Source organism: Microcaecilia unicolor, chromosome 3, assembly GCF_901765095.1.
Source record: "Microcaecilia unicolor chromosome 3, aMicUni1.1, whole genome shotgun sequence".
In the NCBI taxonomy this organism is placed as follows: domain Eukaryota; kingdom Metazoa; phylum Chordata; class Amphibia; order Gymnophiona; family Siphonopidae; genus Microcaecilia; species Microcaecilia unicolor.
The window spans coordinates 193,532,205-193,557,343 of record NC_044033.1 but is presented as its reverse complement, the minus strand read 5'-3'; the positions used below and the strand labels follow the sequence as shown (position 1 = coordinate 193,557,343).

At 43.6% G+C, this 25,139-nt stretch overlaps 1 protein-coding gene across 1 annotated transcript in view; it reads left to right on the top strand.

Moving 5' to 3' along the window:
- Positions 1 to 9,389: 9,389 nt before the first annotated feature.
- The window catches only part of C3 (complement C3), a 102,458-nt gene continuing 86,708 nt past the window's right edge, over positions 9,390 to 25,139 (top strand). Inside the window, exons 1-7 of the mRNA XM_030196876.1 lie at positions 9,390 to 9,493; positions 15,110 to 15,302; positions 15,598 to 15,760; positions 18,368 to 18,438; positions 19,072 to 19,166; positions 21,887 to 21,969; positions 22,080 to 22,167. Of these exons, the coding sequence (XP_030052736.1) occupies positions 9,423 to 9,493; positions 15,110 to 15,302; positions 15,598 to 15,760; positions 18,368 to 18,438; positions 19,072 to 19,166; positions 21,887 to 21,969; positions 22,080 to 22,167 (764 nt within the window). The 5' untranslated portion in view covers positions 9,390 to 9,422. The remainder of the gene's footprint in view (positions 9,494 to 15,109; positions 15,303 to 15,597; positions 15,761 to 18,367; positions 18,439 to 19,071; positions 19,167 to 21,886; positions 21,970 to 22,079; positions 22,168 to 25,139) is intronic.

The window sequence follows — 25,139 nt, the reverse complement described above, 5'->3', positions numbered from 1 at the left end:
TTGACTGCATTGCTCGTCTGCGTGCTCGTTTGTTCTGGGCCTCTGAACATTCTGAGCTAGTACGGGGCTAATGGCCTGTAGCGCGCGCGTTTGCTTTTGAGCATCAGGGCCAAGGTGAGGTGCTAAGATTGCAGAATACTAACCTTTAAGCGCGTGAATGCACGAGCTCTGTACACGCTAAGCACTACCCTGCAAATGATGCGCACAATGTATACAATATGGTAAGTTCCACGCTAAAGTACAACATTTAGGTGTGCGTTTTTGCACCTGCCCTAGGTGTATTCTCCAAACTACCCCTAAATTTTGTAGAATTGACTTAACTTTCCGCACGGTATATAGAACACGCCAAGCTCCGCTCCACATGACCAAATTTGGTCGCTTCCATTTAGGCCATGTTTTACCTGGTATAAATCCTGACGCTTAAATTAGAGGTGGGGAGGGGGATTCTATATATTGTGATAAATATAGGACATGCCCTGCCATGATATGGTCACTAGAGGGAGCTCCAATGGGGGCACCGGTTTAATGACTTGAAGGTAAACATGACCTGCTTAGTCTAGAAGCAGCCCCTAGAGGGTATTCTAATAGGGGAAGGGCTGGTGTGATTTTTGTAGAAACCCCTGGGGGGGAGGCTCTACCTCAAGGACAACCCAGACACAGATAGCTGGGGAGGGGTGAGGCAGATGTTACCCATTGCTAAGTTAATTAGGGGAGGCCCTAGGGCAGAGGGAAGGAAATAGTTTCCCTTTAAGAAGGAGGCACACTGGAGACGGTCATGGACCCTTCTAGAACCAGGAGGAGACCCAGAAGGGGTGTGGTGGGCTATTAGCAGCCCTATAAAGAGCACCTTCCAGGAAGAGTTGAAAAGGAAGGAGACATGCAGAGCACCTGGTTACTTGAGAGATGGGAGGGGGAGGGGCTGTAAACCCCAGGGCATGGACCCCTCGGAAGAAGCCGGACCAAGAGGGCCAGAGGAGAGGATCACTACACAAATGCCTGGGGTTGTTGAGGCAAGTTGCCACATCCCAAAACCAAAGAAGGTACTTACCTTTATGATAATGAAGTAATATAAACTGTTGTGGGACCCAGTGTGAGGTAACATAGGGTGGTGTAAACTAAGAACTGGACTAACAGCTGGGGATGGAGGACAGGACTGTACAGTTGTGGTGAAAGTTGAAAGTCCTGTCCAGGGGTGGGGGCTGTTTTTAATGGAGACCCAGGTCTCTCGAAGGAGGGCGCCATTAAAGAGTGCTAGAGCAATTGCTTGGGAGAAGAATTTCCCTCCCAACAGTGGTTAGGAAGGCTAACTGGAGTGGGTTTGCATATAGATGGACTAATTTGCATAACCTCATTAAACCTGCTAACCAAGCATATTTATTTTTATAAGAGGCACCAGGGGATGCTTGTGAAGTACCAGAACTCTGGTTTGACTACTGGAAAGTATATGGATAAGTCACCCTAAGTGTAAAGTGGTCCCCAATCCAGGATACTGAGACTCCTATATTGAAGAGCTGTCTCTGAACCATTTCTTAGAGGCAAAGCTTTGGTTAGCTTTGGCACAGAGCTTGTGGTGTATACCATGAGCCACAGGGTGGAATATCCTAAACAGACAAGTCTATGGAGAACCAGAGGACTCACACTGAAGCCTCAACTGTCTGAGAGTGCACAGAATCCAGGCAGACACCAGTGAAAGAGGAGCGTATTCTATGTGGCCCCTAGATTTAGGCACAGTATATAGAATACACTTAGTTGACATCCCAGCGCATCCATTTACACCAGTGAAAAGATGGCGTAAATCCTGGCGCATAGATTTAAGTGCACTGGGCCATATTCTATAACTATGCACATAAATTTTGGAACACCCACAAAAACGCCCATTTCCCCGCCCATAACATGCTCCTTTTTGCCTGCACTCGTTACAAGTTAGGCTTAGCGCATGCGTAAATACTAATTATTGCCAATTAATGCTTATTGCTTGTTATCAATGCTGATTGGCTTCTTAAGCCAATTAAGGTCTGTGCGTTTTTATAGCATACGCTTAGATTTTGCTGTGAATCTGTAAGCTTGCTATACAGACTCCAGGGGAGAGCGGGTGTATTCTGTAATAACACGCATAGATTGTAGAAACGCCCACACCCCACCCATGGCAATATCCCCTTTTCAACGACGCACCATTTTACAGAATACACTTGGCCAGTCTTAATGTTGTTAATTGTTTAACATCCAATTAACAGCACTGATTAGCTGTTTAAACAATTAAGTGCGTTACCACACCAGGAGCCACTAGTGTGGCTTGATAAGAGGCCCTGTGTTTGCTGAGGGTGTACCATGAGTGGTTTTTATTCCTTTTTTATTGCATTGGCTGAGGGTGTACCATGTGCGGCTTTTATCTTTATTTTATTTGCTGAAGATGTACCATGGAGAAAGGAGTAGTGTACATTTATAAATGACCTAGAGATGGGAATAACTAGTGAGGTAATTAAATTCGCCGATGACACAAAATTATTCAGGGTCGTCAAGTCGCAGGAGGAATGTGAACGATTACAGGAGGACCTTGCGAGACTGGGAGAATGGGCGTGCAAGTGGCAGATGAAGTTCAATGTTGACAAGTGCAAAGTGATGCATGTGGGTAAGAGGAACCCGAATTATAGCTACGTCTTGCAAGGTTCCGCGTTAGGAGTTACGGATCAAGAAAGGGATCTGGGTGTCGTCGTCGATGATACGCTGAAACCTTCTGCTCAGTGTGCTGCTGCGGCTAGGAAAGCGAATAGAATGTTGGGTGTTATTAGGAAGGGTATGGAGTCCAGGTGTGCGGATGTTATAATGCCGTTGTATCGCTCCATGGTGCGACCGCACCTGGAGTATTGTGTTCAGTACTGGTCTCCGTATCTCAAAAAAGATATAGTAGAATTGGAAAAGGTACAGCGAAGGGCGACGAAAATGATAGTGGGGATGGGACGACTTTCCTATGAAGAGAGGCTGAGAAGGCTAGGGCTTTTCAGCTTGGAGAAGAGACGGCTGAGGGGAGATATGATAGAAGTGTATAAAATAATGAGTTGAATGGATCGGGTGGATGTGAAGCGACTGTTCACGCTATCCAAAAATACTAGGACTAGAGGGCATGAGTTGAAGCTACAGTGTGGTAAATTTAAAACGAATCGGAGAAAATTTTTCTTCACCCAACGTGTAATTAGACTCTGGAATTCGTTGCCGGAGAACGTGGTACGGGCGGTTAGCTTGACGGAGTTTAAAAAGGGGTTAGATAGATTCCTAAAGGACAAGTCCATAGACCGCTATTAAATGGACTTGGAAAAATTCCGCATTTTTAGGTATAACTTGTCTGGAATGTTTTTACGTTTGGGGAGCGTGCCAGGTGCCCTTGACCTGGATTGGCCACTGTCGGTGACAGGATGCTGGGCTAGATGGACCTTTGGTCTTTCCCAGTATGGCACTACTTACAGTGGTGGAAATAAGTATTTGATCCCTTGCTGATTTTGTAAGTTTGCCCACTGACAAAGACATGAGCAGCCCATAATTGAAGGGTAGGTTATTGGTAACAGTGAGAGATAGCACATCACAAATTAAATCCGGAAAATCACATTGTGGAAAGTATATGAATTTATTTGCATTCTGCAGAGGGAAATAAGTATTTAATCCCTCTGGCAAACAAGACCTAATACTTGGTGGCAAAACCCTTGTTGGCAAGCACAGCGGTCAGACGTCTTCTGTAGTTGATGATGAGGTTTGCACACATGTCAGGAGGAATTTTGGTCCACTCCTCTTTGCAGATCATCTCTAAATCATTAAGAGTTCTGGGCTGTCGCTTGGCAACTCGCAGCTTCAGCTCCCTCCATAAGTTTTCAATGGGATTAAGGTCTGGTGACTGACTAGGCCACTCCATGACCCTAATGTGCTTCTTCCTGAGCCACTCCTTTGTTGCCTTGGCTGTATGTTTTGGGTCATTGTCGTGCTGGAAGACCCAGCCACGACCCATTTTTAAGGCCCTGGCGGAGGGAAGGAGGTTGTCACTCAGAATTGTACGGTACATGGCCCCATCCATTCTCCCATTGATGCGGTGAAGTAGTCCTGTGCCCTTAGCAGAGAAACACCCCCAAAACATAACATTTCCACCTCCATGCTTGACAGTGGGGACGGTGTTCTTTGGGTCATAGGCAGCATTTCTCTTCCTCCAAACACGGCGAGTTGAGTTCATGCCAAAGAGCTCAATTTTTGTCTCATCTGACCACAGCACCTTCTCCCAATCACTCTCGGCATCATCCAGGTGTTCACTGGCAAACTTCAGACGGGCCGTCACATGTGCCTTCCGGAGCAGGGGGACCTTGCGGGCACTGCAGGATTGCAATCCGTTATGTCGTAATGTGTTACCAATGGTTTTCGTGGTGACAGTGGTCCCAGCTGCCTTGAGATCATTGACAAGTTCCCCCCTTGTAGTTGTAGGCTGATTTCTAACCTTCCTCATGATCAAGGATACCCCACGAGGTGAGATTTTGCGTGGAGCCCCAGATCTTTGTCGATTGACAGTCATTTTGTACTTCTTCCATTTTCTTACTATGGCACCAACAGTTGTCTCCTTCTCGCCCAGCGTCTTACTGATGGTTTTGTAGCCCATTCCAGCCTTGTGCAGGTGTATGATCTTGTCCCTGACATCCTTAGACAGCTCCTTGCTCTTGGCCATTTTGTAGAGGTTAGAGTCTGACTGATTCACTGAGTCTGTGGACAGGTGTCTTTCATACAGGTGACCATTGCCGACAGCTGTCTGTCATGCAGGTAACGAGTTGATTTGGAGCATCTACCTGGTCTGTAGGGGCCAGATCTCTTACTGGTTGGTGGGGGATCAAATACTTATTTCCCTCTGCAGAATGCAAATAAATTCATATACTTTCCACAATGTGATTTTCCGGATTTAATTTGTGATGTGCTATCTCTCACTGTTACCAATAACCTACCCTTCAATTATGGGCTGCTCATGTCTTTGTCAGTGGGCAAACTTACAAAATCAGCAAGGGATCAAATACTTATTTCCACCACTGTATGTACTTATGTACTTATGTAGATGTGAGGAGAAAGGAAGTGTCTGCTGCACACTCAATTTGACCTCTAGGTGTCACTGTCGCATGACACCTTAGACTCTGTTGGGCCCAGGTTTGCATTTAACTAGCACTTGCAAACTCACTATCTCCAGTCTAGTTAAATACATGTAGGGTGCATAGTGTGGGTCCCCGCCCTGGAGGGCTTACAATCTATTTACATAGCATTTTCCCATAGACACAAAAAGGACCAAACCTCAGTTTGTATCGGAGATAATAGAGGGTGAAGTGATTTGCCAAAAGTCCTAGGACTTGAACCATAGCTCTTGGGCTACTGCTCGAACTACTAGCCTACTCTGCCACTGGACCACATTGGGCCAGGTCCTTTTAAATGAAATGAGCTCTCGTTGGCTTTGTTTTGTTAATAGGTTACAAAATCTCTTTTATTATCGGTAAGACCTTTTGTTATTCTATTTGACCAGCCTTCTGACAGAACTATTCCTGTTCTCTTTCACACTAAGTCAACAGTTTCGCAAGTCAAATGTGAGGGCGTGATTTCTATGCAAATACTTCTGGTAAATCCAGGGAACCAATCCTTACCGAAAAGCAGCTGATTACATTTTTGACTGGCCATGAACTCACAGAGCAGTTCTTCCACATCACAAAGGTAAAATTGTGAGTTTAAGTGAGACTGGTCGTATTAGGATGGGAACATTTTAATATAGCAGAGAAACACCGGATAATCACCAATTTTATCTAATTAATTGTATCTGTACCACCTCTGATCTGACGTTAGCCTATCAGTGCATTGTAAGCCACTTTGAGCCTGCAAAACTGTGGGAAAAACGTGTGGGGTATAAATGTACAATAAATAAATAAATTATTCATAGAGTTATGGACTCCTACACTTTTCCCTGTTCTGCCCCAGTGCTATCAGGATAGAGGCGTAAATTAAGGGATTCTCTAATTTGTGCATGTAAAATTTGACACACCCATGTCCTGCGCTGTGAACTCCCCATTGTGTTTACGCACTAAGCAGTCGGTCCCTCTCCAGTCGGTTCAAAACTCTGCTGCCCGTCTCGTCTTCCGCCAGGGTCGCTTTACTCATACTACCCCTCTCCTCAAGACCCTTCACTGGCTCCCTATCCATTTTCGCATCCTGTTCAAACTTCTTCTACTAACCTATAAATGTACTTACTCTGCTGCTCCCCAGTATCTCTCCACACTCGTCCTTCCCTACACCCCTTCCCGTGCACTCTGCTCCATGGATAAATCCTTCTTAGCTGTTCCCTTCTCAACTACTGCCAACTCCAGACTTCGCGCCTTCTGTCTCGCTGCACCCTACGCCTGGAATAAACTTCCTGAGCCCCTACGTCTTGCCCCATCCTTGGCCACCTTTAAATCTAGATTGAAAGTCCACCTCTTTAACATTGCTTTTGACTCGTAACCACTTGTAATCAGTCTCCTCCACTTACCCTCCTCTCTTCCTTCCCGTTCACATTAAATGATTTGATTTGCTTACTTTATTTATTTTTTTTGTCTATTAGATTGTAAGCTCTTTGAGCAGGGACTGTCTTTCTTCTATGTTTGTGCAGCGCTGCGTACGCCTTGTAGCGCTATAGAAATGCTAAATAGTAGTAGTAGTAGTAAGCAAGTTGTGCCCTAAAATTATACAATATGGGTTGGTGCCCAACAATTGCTTACACACATGAATGTGACCTTGATGTGTGTAATGCCAGCATGCTATCATTTTAGCATGTACCTGGCGCTTACACACATGCATGTGACCTTGACGTAACTCCAGTGTGCTATTGTTATTGGATGCCCATGACAATTACACACATGTATGTGACTTTGATGTGTGCAACTCCAGTGTGCTACCATTATAGGTTATTCATGGTGATTACACACATGAAAGGGACCTTGACATGTATAACTGCAGCATTCTATCATGTTAGCATGTACATGGCGCTTATACACACAGGTATGGTCTTGACATGTTAACTCCAGCATTCTATTGTTTTAGCATGTACATGGCGTTTACACCCACGCATGTGGACTTGATGTGTGTAACTTCAGCATTCTATTGTTTTAGCATGTACATGGCGCTTACACACATGAGTGTGACCCTGACATACAGTGGTGGAAATAAGTATTTGATCCCTTGCTGATTTTGTAAGTTTGCCCACTGACAAAGACATGAGCAGCCCATAATTGAAGGGTAGGTTATTGGTAACAGTGAGAGATAGCACATCACAAATTAAATCCGGAAAATCACATTGTGGAAAGTATATGAATTTATTTGCATTCTGCAGAGGGAAATAAGTATTTGATCCCCCACCAACCAGTAAGAGATCTGGCCCCTACAGACCAGGTAGATGCTCCAAATCAACTCGTTACCTGCATGACAGACAGCTGTCGGCAATGGTCACCTGTATGAAAGACACCTGTCCACAGACTCAGTGAATCAGTCAGACTCTAACCTCTACAAAATGGCCAAGAGCAAGGAGCTGTCTAAGGATGTCAGGGACAAGATCATACACCTGCATAAGGCTGGAATGGGCTACAAAACCATCAGTAAGACGCTGGGCGAGAAGGAGACAACTGTTGGTGCCATAGTAAGAAAATGGAAGAAGTACAAAATGACTGTCAATCGACAAAGATCTGGGGCTCCACGCAAAATCTCACCTCGTGGGGTATCCTTGATCATGAGGAAGGTTAGAAATCAGCCTACAACTACAAGGGGGGAACTTGTCAATGATCTCAAGGCAGCTGGGACCACTGTCACCACGAAAACCATTGGTAACACATTACGACATAACGGATTGCAATCCTGCAGTGCCCGCAAGGTCCCCCTGCTCCGGAAGGCACATGTGACGGCCCGTCTGAAGTTTGCCAGTGAACACCTGGATGATGCCGAGAGTGATTGGGAGAAGGTGCTGTGGTCAGATGAGACAAAAATTGAGCTCTTTGGCATGAACTCAACTCGCCGTGTTTGGAGGAAGAGAAATGCTGCCTATGACCCAAAGAACACCGTCCCCACTGTCAAGCATGGAGGTGGAAATGTTATGTTTTGGGGATGTTTCTCTGCTAAGGGCACAGGACTACTTCACCGCATCAATGGGAGAATGGATGGGGCCATGTACCGTACAATTCTGAGTGACAACCTCCTTCCCTCCGCCAGGGCCTTAAAAATGGGTCGTGGCTGGGTCTTCCAGCACGACAATGACCCAAAACATACAGCCAAGGCAACAAAGGAGTGGCTCAGGAAGAAGCACATTAGGGTCATGGAGTGGCCTAGCCAGTCACCAGACCTTAATCCCATTGAAAACTTATGGAGGGAGCTGAAGCTGCGAGTTGCCAAGCGACAGCCCAGAACTCTTAATGATTTAGAGATGATCTGCAAAGAGGAGTGGACCAAAATTCCTCCTGACATGTGTGCAAACCTCATCATCAACTACAGAAGACGTCTGACCGCTGTGCTTGCCAACAAGGGTTTTGCCTCCAAGTATTAGGTCTTGTTTGCCAGAGGGATTAAATACTTATTTCCCTCTGCAGAATGCAAATAAATTCATATACTTTCCACAATGTGATTTTCCGGATTTAATTTGTGATGTGCTATCTCTCACTGTTACCAATAACCTACCCTTCAATTATGGGCTGCTCATGTCTTTGTCAGTGGGCAAACTTACAAAATCATCAAGGGATCAAATACTTATTTCCACCACTGTAACTGTGGCATTCTATGGTTTTAGCACGTACATGGCGCTTACACACACAAGTGTGACCCTGACATGTGTAACTGTGGCATTCTATGGTTTTAGCATGTACATAGCGCTTACACACACGAGTGTGACCCTGACGTGTGTAACTGCGGCATTGTATCATTTTAGCATGTACATGGCGTTTACACACTTGAGTTTGACCCTGACATGTGTAACTGTGGCATTGTATCGTTTTAGCATGTACATGCTAAAATGATAGAATGCTGCAGTTACATACGTCAGGCTCATGCGCATGTGATTATGGAATGACATAGAGTTTCAAGTGTGTGTACCTATGTGTATGAGGAAATAGTTTGACTAGTATCTGTTCTGAGTATATGCTCATTTCTTTTTTGAAAACTTTGCTAATCCCTCTGTTTCTTTTGTCTCACATTTCTTCCCTCCTTTTAATTTTTTAGTTTACATTTTCCTCTGCTATCACCTGGTGATACAGAGATTTGGAAACTCTGCCAAGGTATGTAACCTGCTGTCCAGTTAATGATTCATTGCAGTGCAGTTCCCAGAAGCTTTCTGATTACACAAGGGGAGCATCCTACATAAAATCCTGCCCCTTCTTGGGAAGGCACCTTGTACCCCTCAGTCCAGCAGCATGGGGGGATCAGCTCTCTGTTTGGCCCTGGCACTGCTCTGCTTGTCCACCCGGTCATACAGTCAAGCACCGTGAGTATACTTTTAATGGTGGGCTTGATGGGTAAAAGGAGGGAAAGATTTGGGGCTATGTCCGGTGTGACCCCTATTTCTGCTGGATTATTAAGAAAGCTTCAGTGCTCTTAGACTAACCTGTTTCCAAGAAATGAATTAGAGAAAGTTTTTCTTCACTCAACGTGTAAATAAACTCTGGAATTCATTGCCAGAGAATGTGGTAAAGGTGGTTAGCTTAGTGGACTTTAAAAAAGGTTTGGACGGCTTCCTTATGGAAAAGTCCATAGACCATTATTAAATGGACTTGGGGAAAATCCACTATTTCTGGGATAAGCAGCATAAAATGTTTTGTACTTTTTGGGGATCTTGCCAGGTATTTGTGACCTGGATTGGCCACTGTTGGAAACAGGATACTGGGCTTGATGAACCTTTGGTCTGTCCCAGTATGGCAACACTTATGTACTTATGTAAGAACCTTCTGAAATAAGAGAGAAATCCAGAAAGCGGTGTGTGTGAGAGAGAAGTGATGTTCAACTAAGAATAGATGTACTTTTGACACCGTAATTCATTTAACATATTATAGCAGTTTACGTCACAGATAATGAAAAGAATAGAAAGAAAACAAATTAAAAAGACAATAATTACCAACTCCGACTCGCCAATCACCAAAACCTGCTGAAAAATTGCCTCCAACGAGACCTTGAATCTATTCTAGAGACAGAGGGAGTGAAGTCGAATGTGCCTTGGCAGAAAGTTTCCAGAGCAAGGGAGCAAAATCTAGAAAGCGGAATCCAAGTGAAGGAGGGGATCGAAAGGAGCCTTTCATTACCGGAACAAAGAGAATGGGCAGAGATGTCAGGAACTGGGGAATCAAAAAAGCGTTTGGGGGGGGAGCAGGGAAGCCATCTTTCATTGGGCTCACACACACTTAGGACATTCACTTCACGGAGAGGGTTCAGAGATCTTAGCCACTGAGTAATTTTAAGTTTTACAGCGAGTTACGCTGGCTTTATGCACATGCTGTGAAAATATGAACATAAGTGCACATCTGATATCTTTTAAAACAATGTGTTTATTTGCTGTAATAGGAAACCGATACAATAACATTGTAAATTCGGATGATCCACAAAGAACGAAATATTTCCCTCCCACCCTCCACATCCCCCTTCACACATGCTGTTTAATGCTCTCTTTACATGTTTACTTTGGAAAAATCCAAAAGTATAATGTAAGTCCTGTCTGGGCCCTCCCCATCCCCCCCCCCCCCCCCCCCAGTACTGCCTCGGAGGTAAATATATACATGGAATGATATTCTGCATATATTTGATTCAGGGTAATTTTCTACTGAGTCATTTCCACACACTGTTTAATGTACACAAGTGGCGTTTAAAGCAACCCCCCCCCCTTATATAATAACATGGATCCAGGAAATCGGGGTACAGTGGATAAAGTTTGTCATCATATTGGAGGTTTTATTGCTGTTCCCTAAGGAATTGCACTTAGTTTTTGGCAGAGGTGGGGAGGAGGGGGTGGTGGTGAGAGAGGAACTGGAATCCCTGATCTTGGGTGTTATTACTGTTTCTTACTTGCTGAAACATCTCTCATGAGTGTAACACAGGTGAAGGCAGTGTCCAGACCAATATAAAAAGGAAAACTGGGAAGGGAGGGGGGGAGGGATTGTTTTTTGGGACAAAGGCGTTTTGATATGAAAGGTGGAGAGCTATAAGAAACAAAGCTCTCTACATTCGAGTGTAGCTTATACAGGTGCATGTACATAATACATAGTTAATAACGAACTTTATTGTTTGGAAGTTACATATAGGTGCTATATATAATGCTGTTCGATTTGGAATGGAGATAGGGGGGTGGGAAAGGGTTTACAATACATAAAAGGGGGATAAATGGTGATGAAAAAATTGTTTTCTAGTAATAAGCACTGTGGTTTGCGGAATTATCAGAATAATGTTGTGAATGGTGCTTTATATGTTTTGTATATTTCATCAATAAAAAATTATTGAAATAAAAAGGAAAATGAACCTCAAATTGTAAATAGGAAAACGCAAATGTTAAGAAAAGTCCAGAAATAATCTCGGGTAATAATAATCAGGTGCAGGGTGGCAACTCCTGTCCTGCCATCCAGCTCTCAGATAAGCTCACCAAAGGTTTGATTAAAGAAATGTGTATGCAAAGCAGAGCTAACTTTTTTTTTTTTTTTAAAGATAATTCAGAACAAAGAGATAAGGGAAACATAGTAAGTGATGGCAGATAAAGACCTGTATGGTCCATCCAGTCTGCCCAACAAGATAAACTCATTTTACTTGAGAGTCCCTAAGGCTGGAGTTAAAAAGAAGAAAAGCACTGTGGCTTGAAGCTTTGAGTGGTGAGGGAAGGATTTGGCAGCACTAAACTATGAGCATGTAATGATCGGGGTGAACGAGAAGATAGGTGAGGAATTGTAAGGGTCCCCAAATAACGCGGGATGCATAAAGCCTTAAGAATTAGAACTGTGATTTAAACAATGCAGAATTCAACAGGCATTACGTGATTTTGCTTTCTAGCATAAGAGATGAGCGGCTGTGACTTACAAAGTTTGTAAATCTTTTCAGGATTGGTTGAGTAATCGCTGCCTAATTAAATTACAATAATCCAAACGTGAGATTAGAAGGGTGTGAAGGAGACTGTAATGTAGCTTTATGAAGATATTTTCAGATAGACCTCATAACCTTGGAAAGCTTCTGAGTGAAGGAGAGGTCAGACTCATAAGAACATAAGAGTAGCCATACTGGGTCAAACCAATGGCCCATCTAGCCCAGTATCCTGTTTTCCAAACAGTGGCCAAGCCAGGTCACAAGTACCTGGCAGAAACCCAAATCATGTAGAACCCCAAAGAACAGCAAGATTCTGGAGTCCTAGACAAGATTCCATGCAGAATCCCAAAGAGTAGCAACATTCCATGTAGAATCCCAAAGAACAGCAAGATTCCGGAATCCTAAAGAGTGACAAGATTCCATGCAGAATCCCAAAGAGTAGCAACATTCCATGTAGAATCCCAAAGAACAGCAAGATTCTGGAATCCTAAAGAGTGACAAGATTCCATGCAGAATCCCAAAGAGTAGCAACATTCCATGTAGAATCCCAAAGAACAGCAAGATTCCGGAATCCTAAAGAGTGACAAGATTCCATGCAGAATCCCAAAGAGTAGCAACATTCCATGTAGAATCCCAAAGAACAGCAAGATTCTGGAATCCTAAAGAGTGACAAGATTCCATGCAGAATCCCAAAGAGTAGCAACATTCTATGTAGAATCCCAAAGAACAACAAGATTCCAGAATCCTAAAGAGTGACAAGATTCCATGCAGAATCCCAAAGAGTAGCAACATTCCATGTAGAATCCCAAAGAACAGCAAGATTCCAGAATCCTAAAGAGTGACAAGATTCCATGCAGAATCCCAAAGAGTAGCAACATTCCATGTAGAATCCCAAAGAACAGCAAGATTCCGGAATCCTAAAGAGTGACAAGATTCCATGCAGAATCCCAAAGAGTAGCAACATTCCATGTAGAATCCCAAAGAACAGCAAGATTCCGGAATCCTAAAGAGTGACAAGATTCCATGCAGAATCCCAAAGAGTAGCAACATTCCATGTAGAATCCCAAAGAACAGCAAGATTCTGGAATCCTAAAGAGTGACAAGATTCCATGCAGAATCCCAAAGAGTAGCAACATTCCATGTAGAATCCCAAAGAACAGCAAGATTCCGGAATCCTAAAGAGTGACAAGATTCCATGCAGAATCCCAAAGAGTAGCAACATTCCATGTAGAATCCCAAAGAACAGCAAGATTCTGGAATCCTAAAGAGTGACAAGATTCCATGCAGAATCCCAAAGAGTAGCAACATTCTATGTAGAATCCCAAAGAACAACAAGATTCCAGAATCCTAAAGAGTGACAAGATTCCATGCAGAATCCCAAAGAGTAGCAACATTCCATGTAGAATCCCAAAGAACAGCAAGATTCCAGAATCCTAAAGAGTGACAAGATTCCATGCAGAATCCCAAAGAGTAGCAACATTCCATGTAGAATCCCAAAGAACAGCAAGATTCCGGAATCCTAAAGAGTGACAAGATTCCATGCAGAATCCCAAAGAGTAGCAACATTCTATGTAGAATCCCAAAGAACAACAAGATTCCAGAATCCTAAAGAGTGACAAGATTCCATGCAGAATCCCAAAGAGTAGCAACATTTCATGTTGAATCACAAAGAACAGCAAGATTCTGGAATCCTAAAGAGTGATAAGATTCCATGCAGAATCCCAGAGAGTAGCAACATTCTATGTAGAATCCCAAAGAACAGCAGGATTCTGGAATCCTAAAGAGTGACAAGATTCCATGCAGAATCCCAAAGAGTAGCAACATTCTATGTAGAATCCCAAAGAACAGCAGGATTCTGGAATCCTAAAGAGTGACAAGATTCCATGCAGAATCCCAAAGAGTAGCAACATTCCATGTAGAATCCCAAAGAACAGCAAGATTCCGGAATCCTAAAGAGTGACAAGATTCCATGCAGAATCCCAAAGAGTAGCAACATTCCATGTAGAATCCCAAAGAACAGCAAGATTCTGGAATCCTAAAGAGTGACAAGATTCCATGCAGAATCCCAAAGAGTAGCAACATTCTATGTAGAATCCCAAAGAACAGCAGGATTCTGGAATCCTAAAGAGTGACAAGATTCCGTGCAGAATCCCAGAGAGTAGCAACATTCCATGTAGAACCCCAAAGAACAGCAAGATTCTGGAATCCTAAAGAGTGACAAGATTCCATGCAGAATCCCAGAGAGTAGCAACATTCCATGTAGAACCCTATCTTCGAAACAGCCCATCTACCCTTGCAGTAGTGCTGATTTGGCACTCACTACCTGTGTGTTAACCCTACCACTGCTTAGTAAGATGGCTCCTCAATGTGAGACTTCTAGGACTAGGGGGCATGCGATGAAGCTACAAAGTAGTAAATTTAAAACGAATCAGAGAAAATTTTTCTTCACTCAATGTGTAATTCAACTCTGGAATTCATTGCCAGAAAATGTGGTAAAGGCGGTTAGCTTAGCAGAGTTTTAAAAAAGGTTTGGATGGCTTCTTAAAAGAAATGTCCATAGACTATTATTAAAATGGACGTGGAAAATCCACTGCTTATTTCTGGGATAAGCAGCATAAAATGTTTTGTACTTTTTGGGGATCTTGCCAGGTATTTGTGACCTGGATTAGCCACTGTTGGAAGCAGGATGCCGGGCGTGATGGACCTTTGGTCTGTCCCAGTATGGCAATACTTATGTACTTATGAGATTTCTTCCATTTACACTCGTATCTTATAAAGACACATAAGTACCTAAAGTAGGTGTCCCTTTATAAAATTAACCTCATATTGTTTGCAAGATGTAAATTATGCCAAAGCTTCCGAAATGAGTAGCACTCAAAAAGGAGAAAAGAGAAGAAATTGAGAAATAGTTCTGTAGGTGATACTAGTGTATATATTCCCCTTCCCTGAGAAATAATATTCTGTATCTCCCCTTTTCCAAGGTATCATTGCTTATAATTTCTCTTCCTTGCGAGATACTTGCTTAAATATTTCTTCCTGTTGATAGATGTACTCTGATCACACCAAATGTTCTACGAGTGGACAGCGAGGAGACGGTCTTGCTCGAAACCCATGGCTTGAATGCTGCAACTGTGGCCACCATTACAGTGTACGACTTTCCACAGAAGAAACAAAACCTCTTCAAGATAGACGTCCCCCTGAATAATGAAAACAGCTTCATGAACACAGCGAAAATACAGGTGGGTGATATGGAGACCTCTCCCATTGTTGAAAGATAACGAAACCCAGCGATTGGTTCTTTGTGGAGGCTGAGCTGATACGTGCTTTGAAAATCGTTTATGAAGTCTCGTTACAAGCAGAAGGTTTAAATCCATGGTTACCTGAGGATCACACTGTAAAAAACAGTACTAGTTTGCGTCCACTCAACGTTTCATGTTTGTGATTGTTGTATTGTCAGAATTAATGTTTAGTGCTTTGAAAACCGCACATCTGGCAGATTAAAGACCCTAACACTCCCTGTTCCCCTACATTCAGATTCCTTCTAAAGTAATGAAGAAAGATTCAAAACTCAACCAGTATGTGGTTCTCGAAGTCAAGTCTTCTACGTTCCAGATGGAAAAAGTTCTGCTGGTTGCCTTTCAAAGTGGCTACATCTTTATCCAGACAGATAAAACCATCTACACACCTGGATCTACAGGTACTAGGGTTAACCGCATGTGATTATTTATCTAGATTTAAAACAAAAAATAGTGCATGAATTAAAAGTCATCAAATCTGTTAGGCCACTGACTGTTGCTTTAGTTTGAAATGAGGGGCCCAGGTGAAGTTCCAGGTCACTGGGCAACGCCGTGAGGGTTAGTCCCTCCCTTATGGTTGAACCTTATGGTTGATCAAAGCTCACTGGGATCCACCAGCTCTACAGAAGAGGCCATGTGTAAGAGAAAAGTGATCTCTGATGAGAGATAGAGACCTTTACAGAGGAGGAGAAACTGAGTCCTGGATCTGTGGATAAACCTGAAGCATTTCAGTCAGATAATAAGAATAGTTTCACCAGGTCAATGTTCCCTGATTTTTATTTGGGGTTGGATATGGAGCAGGTCATAGGCCACAACAGGAAACTTTAATTTGAACTAAGGAATATTTGTTAGCTAAATGGATTATGGATTTGGATTTAGTTTGTGCCTTTCTCAGTAGTTCAAGGCAAGTTAAATTTCCTCAGTACATAAGCACGTCCATGAAGCCCAGCATCCTGTTATCAACAGTGGCCAATCCAGGTTGCAAATACCTGGCAAGATCCCAAAACAGTACAATACATTTTATGCTGCTTATTCTAGAAATAAGCACTGGATTTCCCTCAAGTCCATTTTAATAATGGTCTATGGACTGTTCCTTTAGGAAGCCATCCAAACCTTTTTTTTTTTAAACACTGCTAAGCTAATTGCTTTTACTACATTATCTGGCAACAAATTCCAGAGTTTAATTACACATTGAGTGAAGAAATATTTTCTCCGATTCGTTCTAAATTTATTACTTTGTAGCTTCATTGCGTGCCCCCTAGTCCTAGTATTTTTGGAAAGAGTAAACGAGCAATTCATGTCTACCCGTTTCACTCCACTCATCATTTTATAGACCTCTATCATATCTCCCCTCAGCCATATGTTCTCCAAGCTGAAGAGCCCTAGACGCTTCAGCCTTTCCTCATAGGGAAGGCGTCCCATCCGCTTTATCATTTTCATCACCCTTTTCTAATTCCACTATATCTTTTTTGAGATGCAGCGACCAGAATTGCACACAATATTCAAGTTGCGGTCACACCATGGACCGATACAAAGGCATTAAAACGTCTTTTGTTTTCCATTCCTTTCTTAATAATACTTAACATTCTATTTGCTTTCTTAGCCGCCACAGCACACTGAGCAGAGGGTTTCAACGTATCAGCAACAATGACACCTAGATCCTTTTCCTGGGTGATGAATTCTAATGTGAAACCTTGCATTACGTAGCTATAGTTCGGGTTCCTCTTTCCCACATGCATCACTTTGCACTTGCTCACATTAAACGTCATCTGTCATTTAGACGCCCAGTCTCGTAAGGTCCTCTTGTAATTTTTCACAATCCTCTCACGATTTAAGAACTTTGAATAACTTTGTGTCATCAGCAAATTTAATTACCTCACTAGTTACTCCCATCTCTAGATCATTTATAAATATGTTAAAAAGCAGTGGCCCCAGCACAGACCCCTGGGGAACCCCACTAACTACCCTTCTCCATTGAGAATACTGACCATTTAACGCTACTTTCTGTCTTCTATCCTTGAATCGTGTTTTGATCCACAATAGAACACTACCTCCTATTCCATGACTCTCCAATTCCCTCTGGAGTCTTTCAAGAGGTATTTTGTCAAACGCCTTTTGAAAATCCAGATACACAATATCAACTGGCTCACCTTTATCCACATGTTTGTTCACCCCTTCAAAGAAATGTAATAGATTGGTGAGGCAAGATTTCCCTTCCCTAAATCCATGTTGGCTTTGACTCATTAATCCATGCTTTTGAATATGCTCTGTAATTTTGTTCTTAATAATAGTCTCTACCATTTTGCCCGGCACCGACGTCAGGTTCACTGGTCTATAATTTCCTGGATCTCCTCTGGAACCCTTTTTTAAAAATCGGCATTACAATGGCCACCCTCCAATCTTCCGGTACCATGCTTGAATTTAAAGTTAAATTACATATTACTAACAATAGTTCCGCAAGATCATTTTTCAATTCTATTAATACTCTGGGATGAATACCATCCAGTCCAGGAGATTTGCAAGTCTTCAATTTGTCAAATTGCCCCATTACATCCTCCAGGTTTATAGAGATTTCATTCAGTTTCTCTGACTCGTAAGCTTTGAATACCATTTCTGGCACTGGTATCTCTCCCAAATCTTTCTCGGTGAAGACTGAAGCAAAGAATTTATTTAATCTCTCCACTATGGCTTTGTCTTCCCTGATTGCCCCTTTTACCCCTCGGTCATCTAGTGGTCCATCCAATTTTTTTGCCGGCTTCCTGCTTTTAATATACCTAAAAAAATGTTACTATGTGTTTTTGCCTCCAATGCAATCTTGTTTTCAAAGTCCCTCTTTGCCTTCCTTTTCAGCACTTTGCATTTGACATTCATGTTCAGTAGGTTTATGTGCTGAGGCTGACACCTGGATTTAAGGATGTGTCCTTCTGCCTCACCCCCAAAAACGTGCATAGTGTCAAACTGGGGGAGAAAAACATTTTGTCACTGTAGAAAATCTTCTTTCTTTTCAGTTTATTATCGCATCTTCACCGTGGGCCACAAACTAGAACCAGTGGACAAAACTATCACTGTGGAGTTTGAGGTGAGTCCGCTGATCTGTGGAACAGGTTTTCTGCACTGGGGTTTTAGCCTAACTTACAGAGAACCATATTTGATGCTCTGAAAGCCCACCTCTTTCTCTGTCTCCCAGTCTGACTCCGACTCTTTCTTTAATCTGTCTTTTTTCCCCTTTGTCTTTCTCTGTCTTTATTTAATCCCTCTGACTCTGTCTCGTCTTTTGTCTGTCTCTTTTTTTCTCTTTCTTCATATCTTGGGTACAGTACATTCTTTATATATGAGACACTCTAAGGTTCGCACTGGTGTAATTCTATAGGCTAAGACTTTGTTGCACCTAGATCAGATTAAGACGTATGAGAGGTGATTTATAACAGGCCCATGCAAAGACCTATTTTTAGCGTCTTGTATAAAGAAACATAGACGGCTCTGTGTCTTTATAAACTCTGAGGGGTAAACCAGCAGGAATCACGGCAAGACTGAAGCTGTGAATATTTATGATTGTTCTGCCCAGACTCGGTCCCAGAACATTCCCACAGCTGGTCACGTAACCTTCTTGTCACAGCTTGTAACGTCCTTGCGTGGTAAGATTACCTCCAGTGAGCGTAGCTGAGGCTGATATTGTGCTGTACTGATTCCTAACCAGAACTTGCTTTTCCAGACTCCTGATGGCATCATTGTGAAGAGAGATCCTGCCTTGTCTGAGGGGAGAACAGGCGTCATTTCTCTGTCTCACAAACTCCCGGAAATTGTGAAGTGAGTGATTTCTTACGGAGTTATAGAGCTGACCTATGACAGACGTAGGTCAATTTTGCAAATTCTTAGGTGCCAGTTTTCAAACGGAGCTCAGCATTTCACCTAGGAACTTACATTTTAGAATCATGGACATGCCCAAATTCAAAAACACACCAAGCGCTTTGTTTAAAACTGGAGGAGGAGACCTTTGTGAGAAGTGCAAAAAAGCACCTTTAAGGCAACATAAGAATGGCAACAGAGGTTATGTTTAAGCCTAGGGGTAAATATCACACCCCCCCCCTCCCCAGTCTTGGGTTTACTCTGGCTGCTGGCAATAAGGGAGGACAAGTAAGGAAACTGTTCTGTGAAAAAAACAAAGTACCAAATACTCTCTAGTAAAATATAACCAAATGACCAAATTGGATTGCTTCACAGAGAAAAGGAAATAACTCCTGACTACCCAGTTGCAACAGTCTTAAGACCTTTCATGTTAGGAATGACCAGTTCCAAATCATGTCCCAGGAGTGGTAAAGCACTTCTTGTCCTTCCCAACCCAGCTCCAACCTGCAAGGCAAGTGGTACATGTGAACCCTGGAATAGGGTCACAGAAACCACGGAGGGGGGGGGGGACACTTTTCACTGAAGCCTGGGCATCATAAGCGAAGATACCAGGGATGACAACTGAGATTTAATAGGTTCTTTAATGTTCTGGACAAATGCCTATAGGAGAATCGGTGGCAGGATTCTAAGCAAAGTACTTAAAAATTCTGGCAGGAGAATCATTAATAAGTTTCAGTACCCAATACTGTTTGTTCAAACTCTGTCGATAGTGTTTGTGATTGGTTCTGCCAATCTGTGGCCTAGCCATGGGGACCTGGGCCAACTCATCTTGGTTCAAGAATCCTCTGCCAAGCCCCGCCAGCCAAAGACCATTAATGCCAGCGCAGGGGGGAGGGGGGGGGGGGAGAATTGCATGCTGACCTACCTTGGGCTAAGGCCCACCTAGAATTGGCCATCTGGCTGCCAACATCTACAATCTTCAATGTAACCAATCAGGCAGGTACTTTCCAGATAGGTATCCAAGGTATTGTGGCTCTGACATATTACAGAGTTCATTATGGAAAACAATGTTTTGCCTTAACTGGTAGCTCTGCAGAGATAGTAGCTGGTCTAAGGCCCAGTTCAATATACACAGTAGCAAAACAAGTTACAGTTTCAGCAGTGGCGTAGGAAGGGGGGGCGATCCGCCCCGGGTGCACGCCGCTGGGGGGGTGTCGGCTCCGCGGGTTCCCTGCTCTCTCTGCTCCGGAACAGGTTACTTCCTGTTCCGGGGCAGAGAGAGCAGGGAACCAGCGGAGCCGGATGTGCACTCTACTACTACTACTTGACATTTCTAAAGCGCTACTAGGGTTACGCAGCACTGTACAATTTAACATAGAAGGACAGTCCCAGCTCAAAGGAGCTTACAATCTAAAGGACAAATGTACAGTCAGTCAAATAGGGGCAGTCTAGATTTTCTGAAAGGTATAAAGGTTAGGTGCCGAAGGCAACATTGAAGAGGTGGGCTTTGAGCAAGGATTTGAAGATGGGTAGGGAGGGGGCTTGGCGTAAGGGCTCAGGAAGTTGATTCCAAGCATAGGGTGAGGCGAGGCAGAATGAGCGGAGCCTGGAGTTGGCGGTGGTGGAGAAGGGTACTGAGAGGAGGGATTTGTCCTGTGAGCGGAGGTTACGGGCGGCAACGTAAGGGGAAATGAGGGTAGAGAGGTAATGAGGGGCTGCAGACTGAGTGCACTTGTAGGTAAGAAGGAGCGGCCCTCCCACCAGTCCCCTTTCCTATGCCAGTGGTAAGAATGCGCTCGGGGGGGCTGCGCAGCGCGACCCGCCCCGGGTGTCAGCTGCCCTCGCTACGGCACTGAGTTTCAGCTACAAAGTCAAGAATAGTACCTAATGTCTATCCCAGAATAGATCTAGGAAGGGGTTTCTTGTGATTAGAGAATGACACGGCAGGGACAGGGACCCGCAGTAACCGCGGGGACGGGGTGGGGATGGGGACAGAGCCCATCCCGTGTCATTTTCTACTTTGAAGCCTGTTGATGAACTGGACTGTTATTTATGTTTGAGTGATGCAGACAATGATTTTTTTTTTTTTTTTTTTTGGAAAAACAAGCAAACATGCTGGCCACAACTAGCAAAATTTGCATGGGGGATCCTGTACATCCTGCGAAGACAACTTCTATTGCAGGAGGGACTGTGGAAGACAGCAGAGCTAGACTGAATCCTCAGATTGTTAATGACTCATTCATCCACAGATTTAAAATCATAACAGTGCTTCATTGGGCATATTTTTCCCCTCTAGGGCATACAGAACGGGTTGTATTTTGTATCCCTGGACATTTTAACAGGGTGGATTAGGATTCCTTGGGGTAGTAGAAGTCAGCTATTGTTGGGGTTGGAAGGGTGGTGGGGGGTTATTATAGTTGCTCGTTATTATTTTCTATTTGTAACTTATACACAACAGTTGCAGAGCATATTGTTCCTTTTTATACTTTAATAAAAAGATTTAAATATAAAATCATAACTGTTCGAGGCTTCTGCAGATGAGGACAGAACCTGCGGGGACAGAGATAGGGCCTGCAGGGATCGGGCGGGGACGGAGACAGCCCATTCTCTACTTGTGATACAGAGCTGGAACCCGTGTCTATCCCAGAATAAATCTAGAAGAATTTTCTTGTGCTTTCCAGTCTCGGGACCTGGAGTATCTTAGCGCGATATGAAGATGCAGCACAGCAGAACTTCAGCACAAAGTTCGATGTCAAGGAATATGGTAAGAGCAATACGCAAAGTCTCCGCTGCCAGGTGAGACCCCTTCCTGTCTAGCGGACACTCTCGCCTTCGCTTTATACATTGAGACACGTGTTTCTTTCTTTTCTTTAGTTCTGCCGAGCTTTGAAGTCACTATACAACCATCTGAAAATTTTTTTTACATTGATAGTGAAACACTTGACATTTTCATCACTGCAAGGTAAAACAGGTTTTTTTTAAATATATTGAAAAAGTGTAAATTATTTTGTCTTCGTGTATAATATGAACCACATTGGTTTCTGTAAAATTCTGTGTCCTGATATTTCTCTTTCCCTGAGAGCATATTCAGGTACTCTTTGTCCTCTCATGGGGCTCTGGATTCAAGAAGCTTCAAATCTATGTATGAGAGCAGGGCCTGCTCACAGACAAAGCTGGGCCTGGAGCAAACGATTTTCAGGGCCCCGCTGCTGCCTCCCCCTGCCACTTCTCACAGCAGAGAACAAGAGAAACTGCTCTGACATTTAAGGGCCCTTCTTCCTGCCATGTTCCGCCTCCTGTGAATAACTTCCTGTTTCTGCATATGTGGGATGTGGCAGAAAGAAGACCAGCGGCTAGCAAAGCCGACACTAGGCCATCCTTGGAGGCTGGGCCCAGGGAATGTTCCCCCCGCCCCCCCCACCCCCCCGTGGCCCTGTGAGAGAGACTTGACAGTGTCTTTCTGTCTCTTCCAAAAATTCCCAAAGTACAGTTGCCACTTCCTTCACTTTACGTGGATTTCCTCATTAAAGGCTGAATGATGAAAATGCTGACATAAATGTCTATGGACAACCTTTCCCTTTTAAAATGATTTCTGTTATTTTGGCATTCGGAGTTGATCACAGGAGTTGAAGATAATTGAATCTGACCACCTTCCTTATAAATTTCATCCTTGCCCCTGGATTATCTCAGCTCATGCTCAAGATGAAAACATAACTCTGGGCCTATATAGCTGATGACCTTTTTAATGATTGCCTATATATCTGTATAAGTGCCAGTAGTTTTTAAACACTGGAATAACCCTCAGGGAGAGATAAATCAAAAACAACCAAAAAGAATCAATCCCTTGAAAAAATCAATAACGCTTGATACCAAGCCTAGGACCAAATTATATATATCGACCGGAACCTCTCACTAGAGAACCAGCGAAATCTACCATAAAGAAAATGTTCCACTCTATGTGGAAACTCAAACGTGTGAAACCATTCTTCCCGAGGGAAATATTCCGCAATCTGATACAATCAATGGTACTAAGCCATGCTGACTACTGCAATAGAATTTATGTGGGTTGCAAAGAACTTCAGACCGCTCAAAACACAGCAGTCAGGCATATATTTGGAAAAACACGTTTTGAAAGCGCCAAACCCCCTCCGAGAAAAACTGCATTGGCTCCCAATCAAAGAACGTATTGCTTTCAAAATCTGCACCCTAGTCCATAAAATAATCTACGGCGAAGCCCCGGGATACTTGACAGACCTCATAGACCTGCCAACCAGAAATACAACAAGATCAGCACGAACATACCTAAATCTCCAAAGGAGTCAAATACAAATCAACGTATGCATCCAGCTTCTCCTATTTAAACGCTCAACTATGGAACGCACTGCCAAAAATAGTAAAAACAACGTACGACCACCTACATTTCTGGAAAGTACTAAAAACAAACCTGTTCAGAAAGGCATATCCCACTGACCCAACATAAGAACCTAAGTTACCTGCAACACAACTAAACCAAAGATCGTAATGGACACACCCCAGCTCTCCCTCTTCTTCTCCAATGTATCTACCGTACATGAACCTTATTCTACCTCTATTACACCTTGTATTTGTTCATACCGGAACTGACAAACACCGTTATGGTACTATGTAAGCCACATTGAGCCTGCAAATAGGTGGGAAAATGTGGGGTACAAATGTAATAAATATATATATATACACACACACATATATTTTGTCTTTCAACTAATTGATAATTTGGTCCTAGGCTTGGTATCAAGCGTTATTGATTTCTTTTCAAGGAATATATATATATATATATATATACACACACACACACACACATATATATATACATACATACACAGAAAGCCAGGAAGGCACCAGGAGAATTCAAAGTAGGCTGAACAATACAGCAGAGCCTTATTTCAGTGAAAGAGGACGAAAATACGACTCGCAAAACTCCTACTGATATTCCTTTCCCTTGACTCTGTGTTTAAATTTAACAAAATAGAAATTTTATGATGAAATCAGGGATGGCCCAACCATTAGGCCACCTGAGGTGGGGGCCTCAGGCGGCACTCTTCAGGGAGCGGCATCTCCCCCTTCCTTCCTTCACCCCATTTACGGCGTTTACCTGTTTCGTCACTTTCCAAACACAGCAGCGATTCCCATACGCTGCCCTGCCGTCGGCACCCACCCCTTTACTGCAGCCGCCTCTCTGATATAACTTCCCATCTCGTCAGAGGCTGAGGCAACCGCAGTAAAGGGAAGAGGCAGGTGCTGGCAGCAGGGCAACATATGGGAATCGCTGCCGAGTTTGGAATCTGACAAAACAGGTAAATGGGGTAGGGAGCGGCAACTCAGCCCGGGGGGGGGGGGGGGGCATCTTATCTCCGCCTTGGGGGGGAGGTGTCTTCCCTTGGGCCAGCACTGGATGAAATATATAAAAGCATAACAGATCCACAGCTATCCAAGAAGCACTATAATACAAAATCTACCTACTGAAAAAAATCCCCCAAATCAGTCCATAGCATCATAGTAACATAGTAGATGACGGCAGAAAAAGACCTGCACGGTCCATCCAGTCTGCCCAACAAGACAACTCATGTGTGCTACTTTTGTGTATACCCTACTTTGATTTGTACCTGTGCTCTTCAGGGCACAGACCGTATAAGTCTGCCCCGCCTCCCAACCACCGGCTCTGGCACAGACCATATAAGTCTGCCCAGCACTATCCCCGCCTCCCACCACCGGCTCTGGCACAGACCGTATAAGTCTGCCCAGCGCTATCCCTACCTCACACCACTGGCTCTGGCACAGACCGTATAAGTCTGCCCAGCACTATCCCCGCCTCCCACCACTGGCTCTGGCACAGACCGTATAAGTCTGCCCCGCACTATCCCTGCCTCTCAACCTCCAGCCCCGCCTCCCACTACT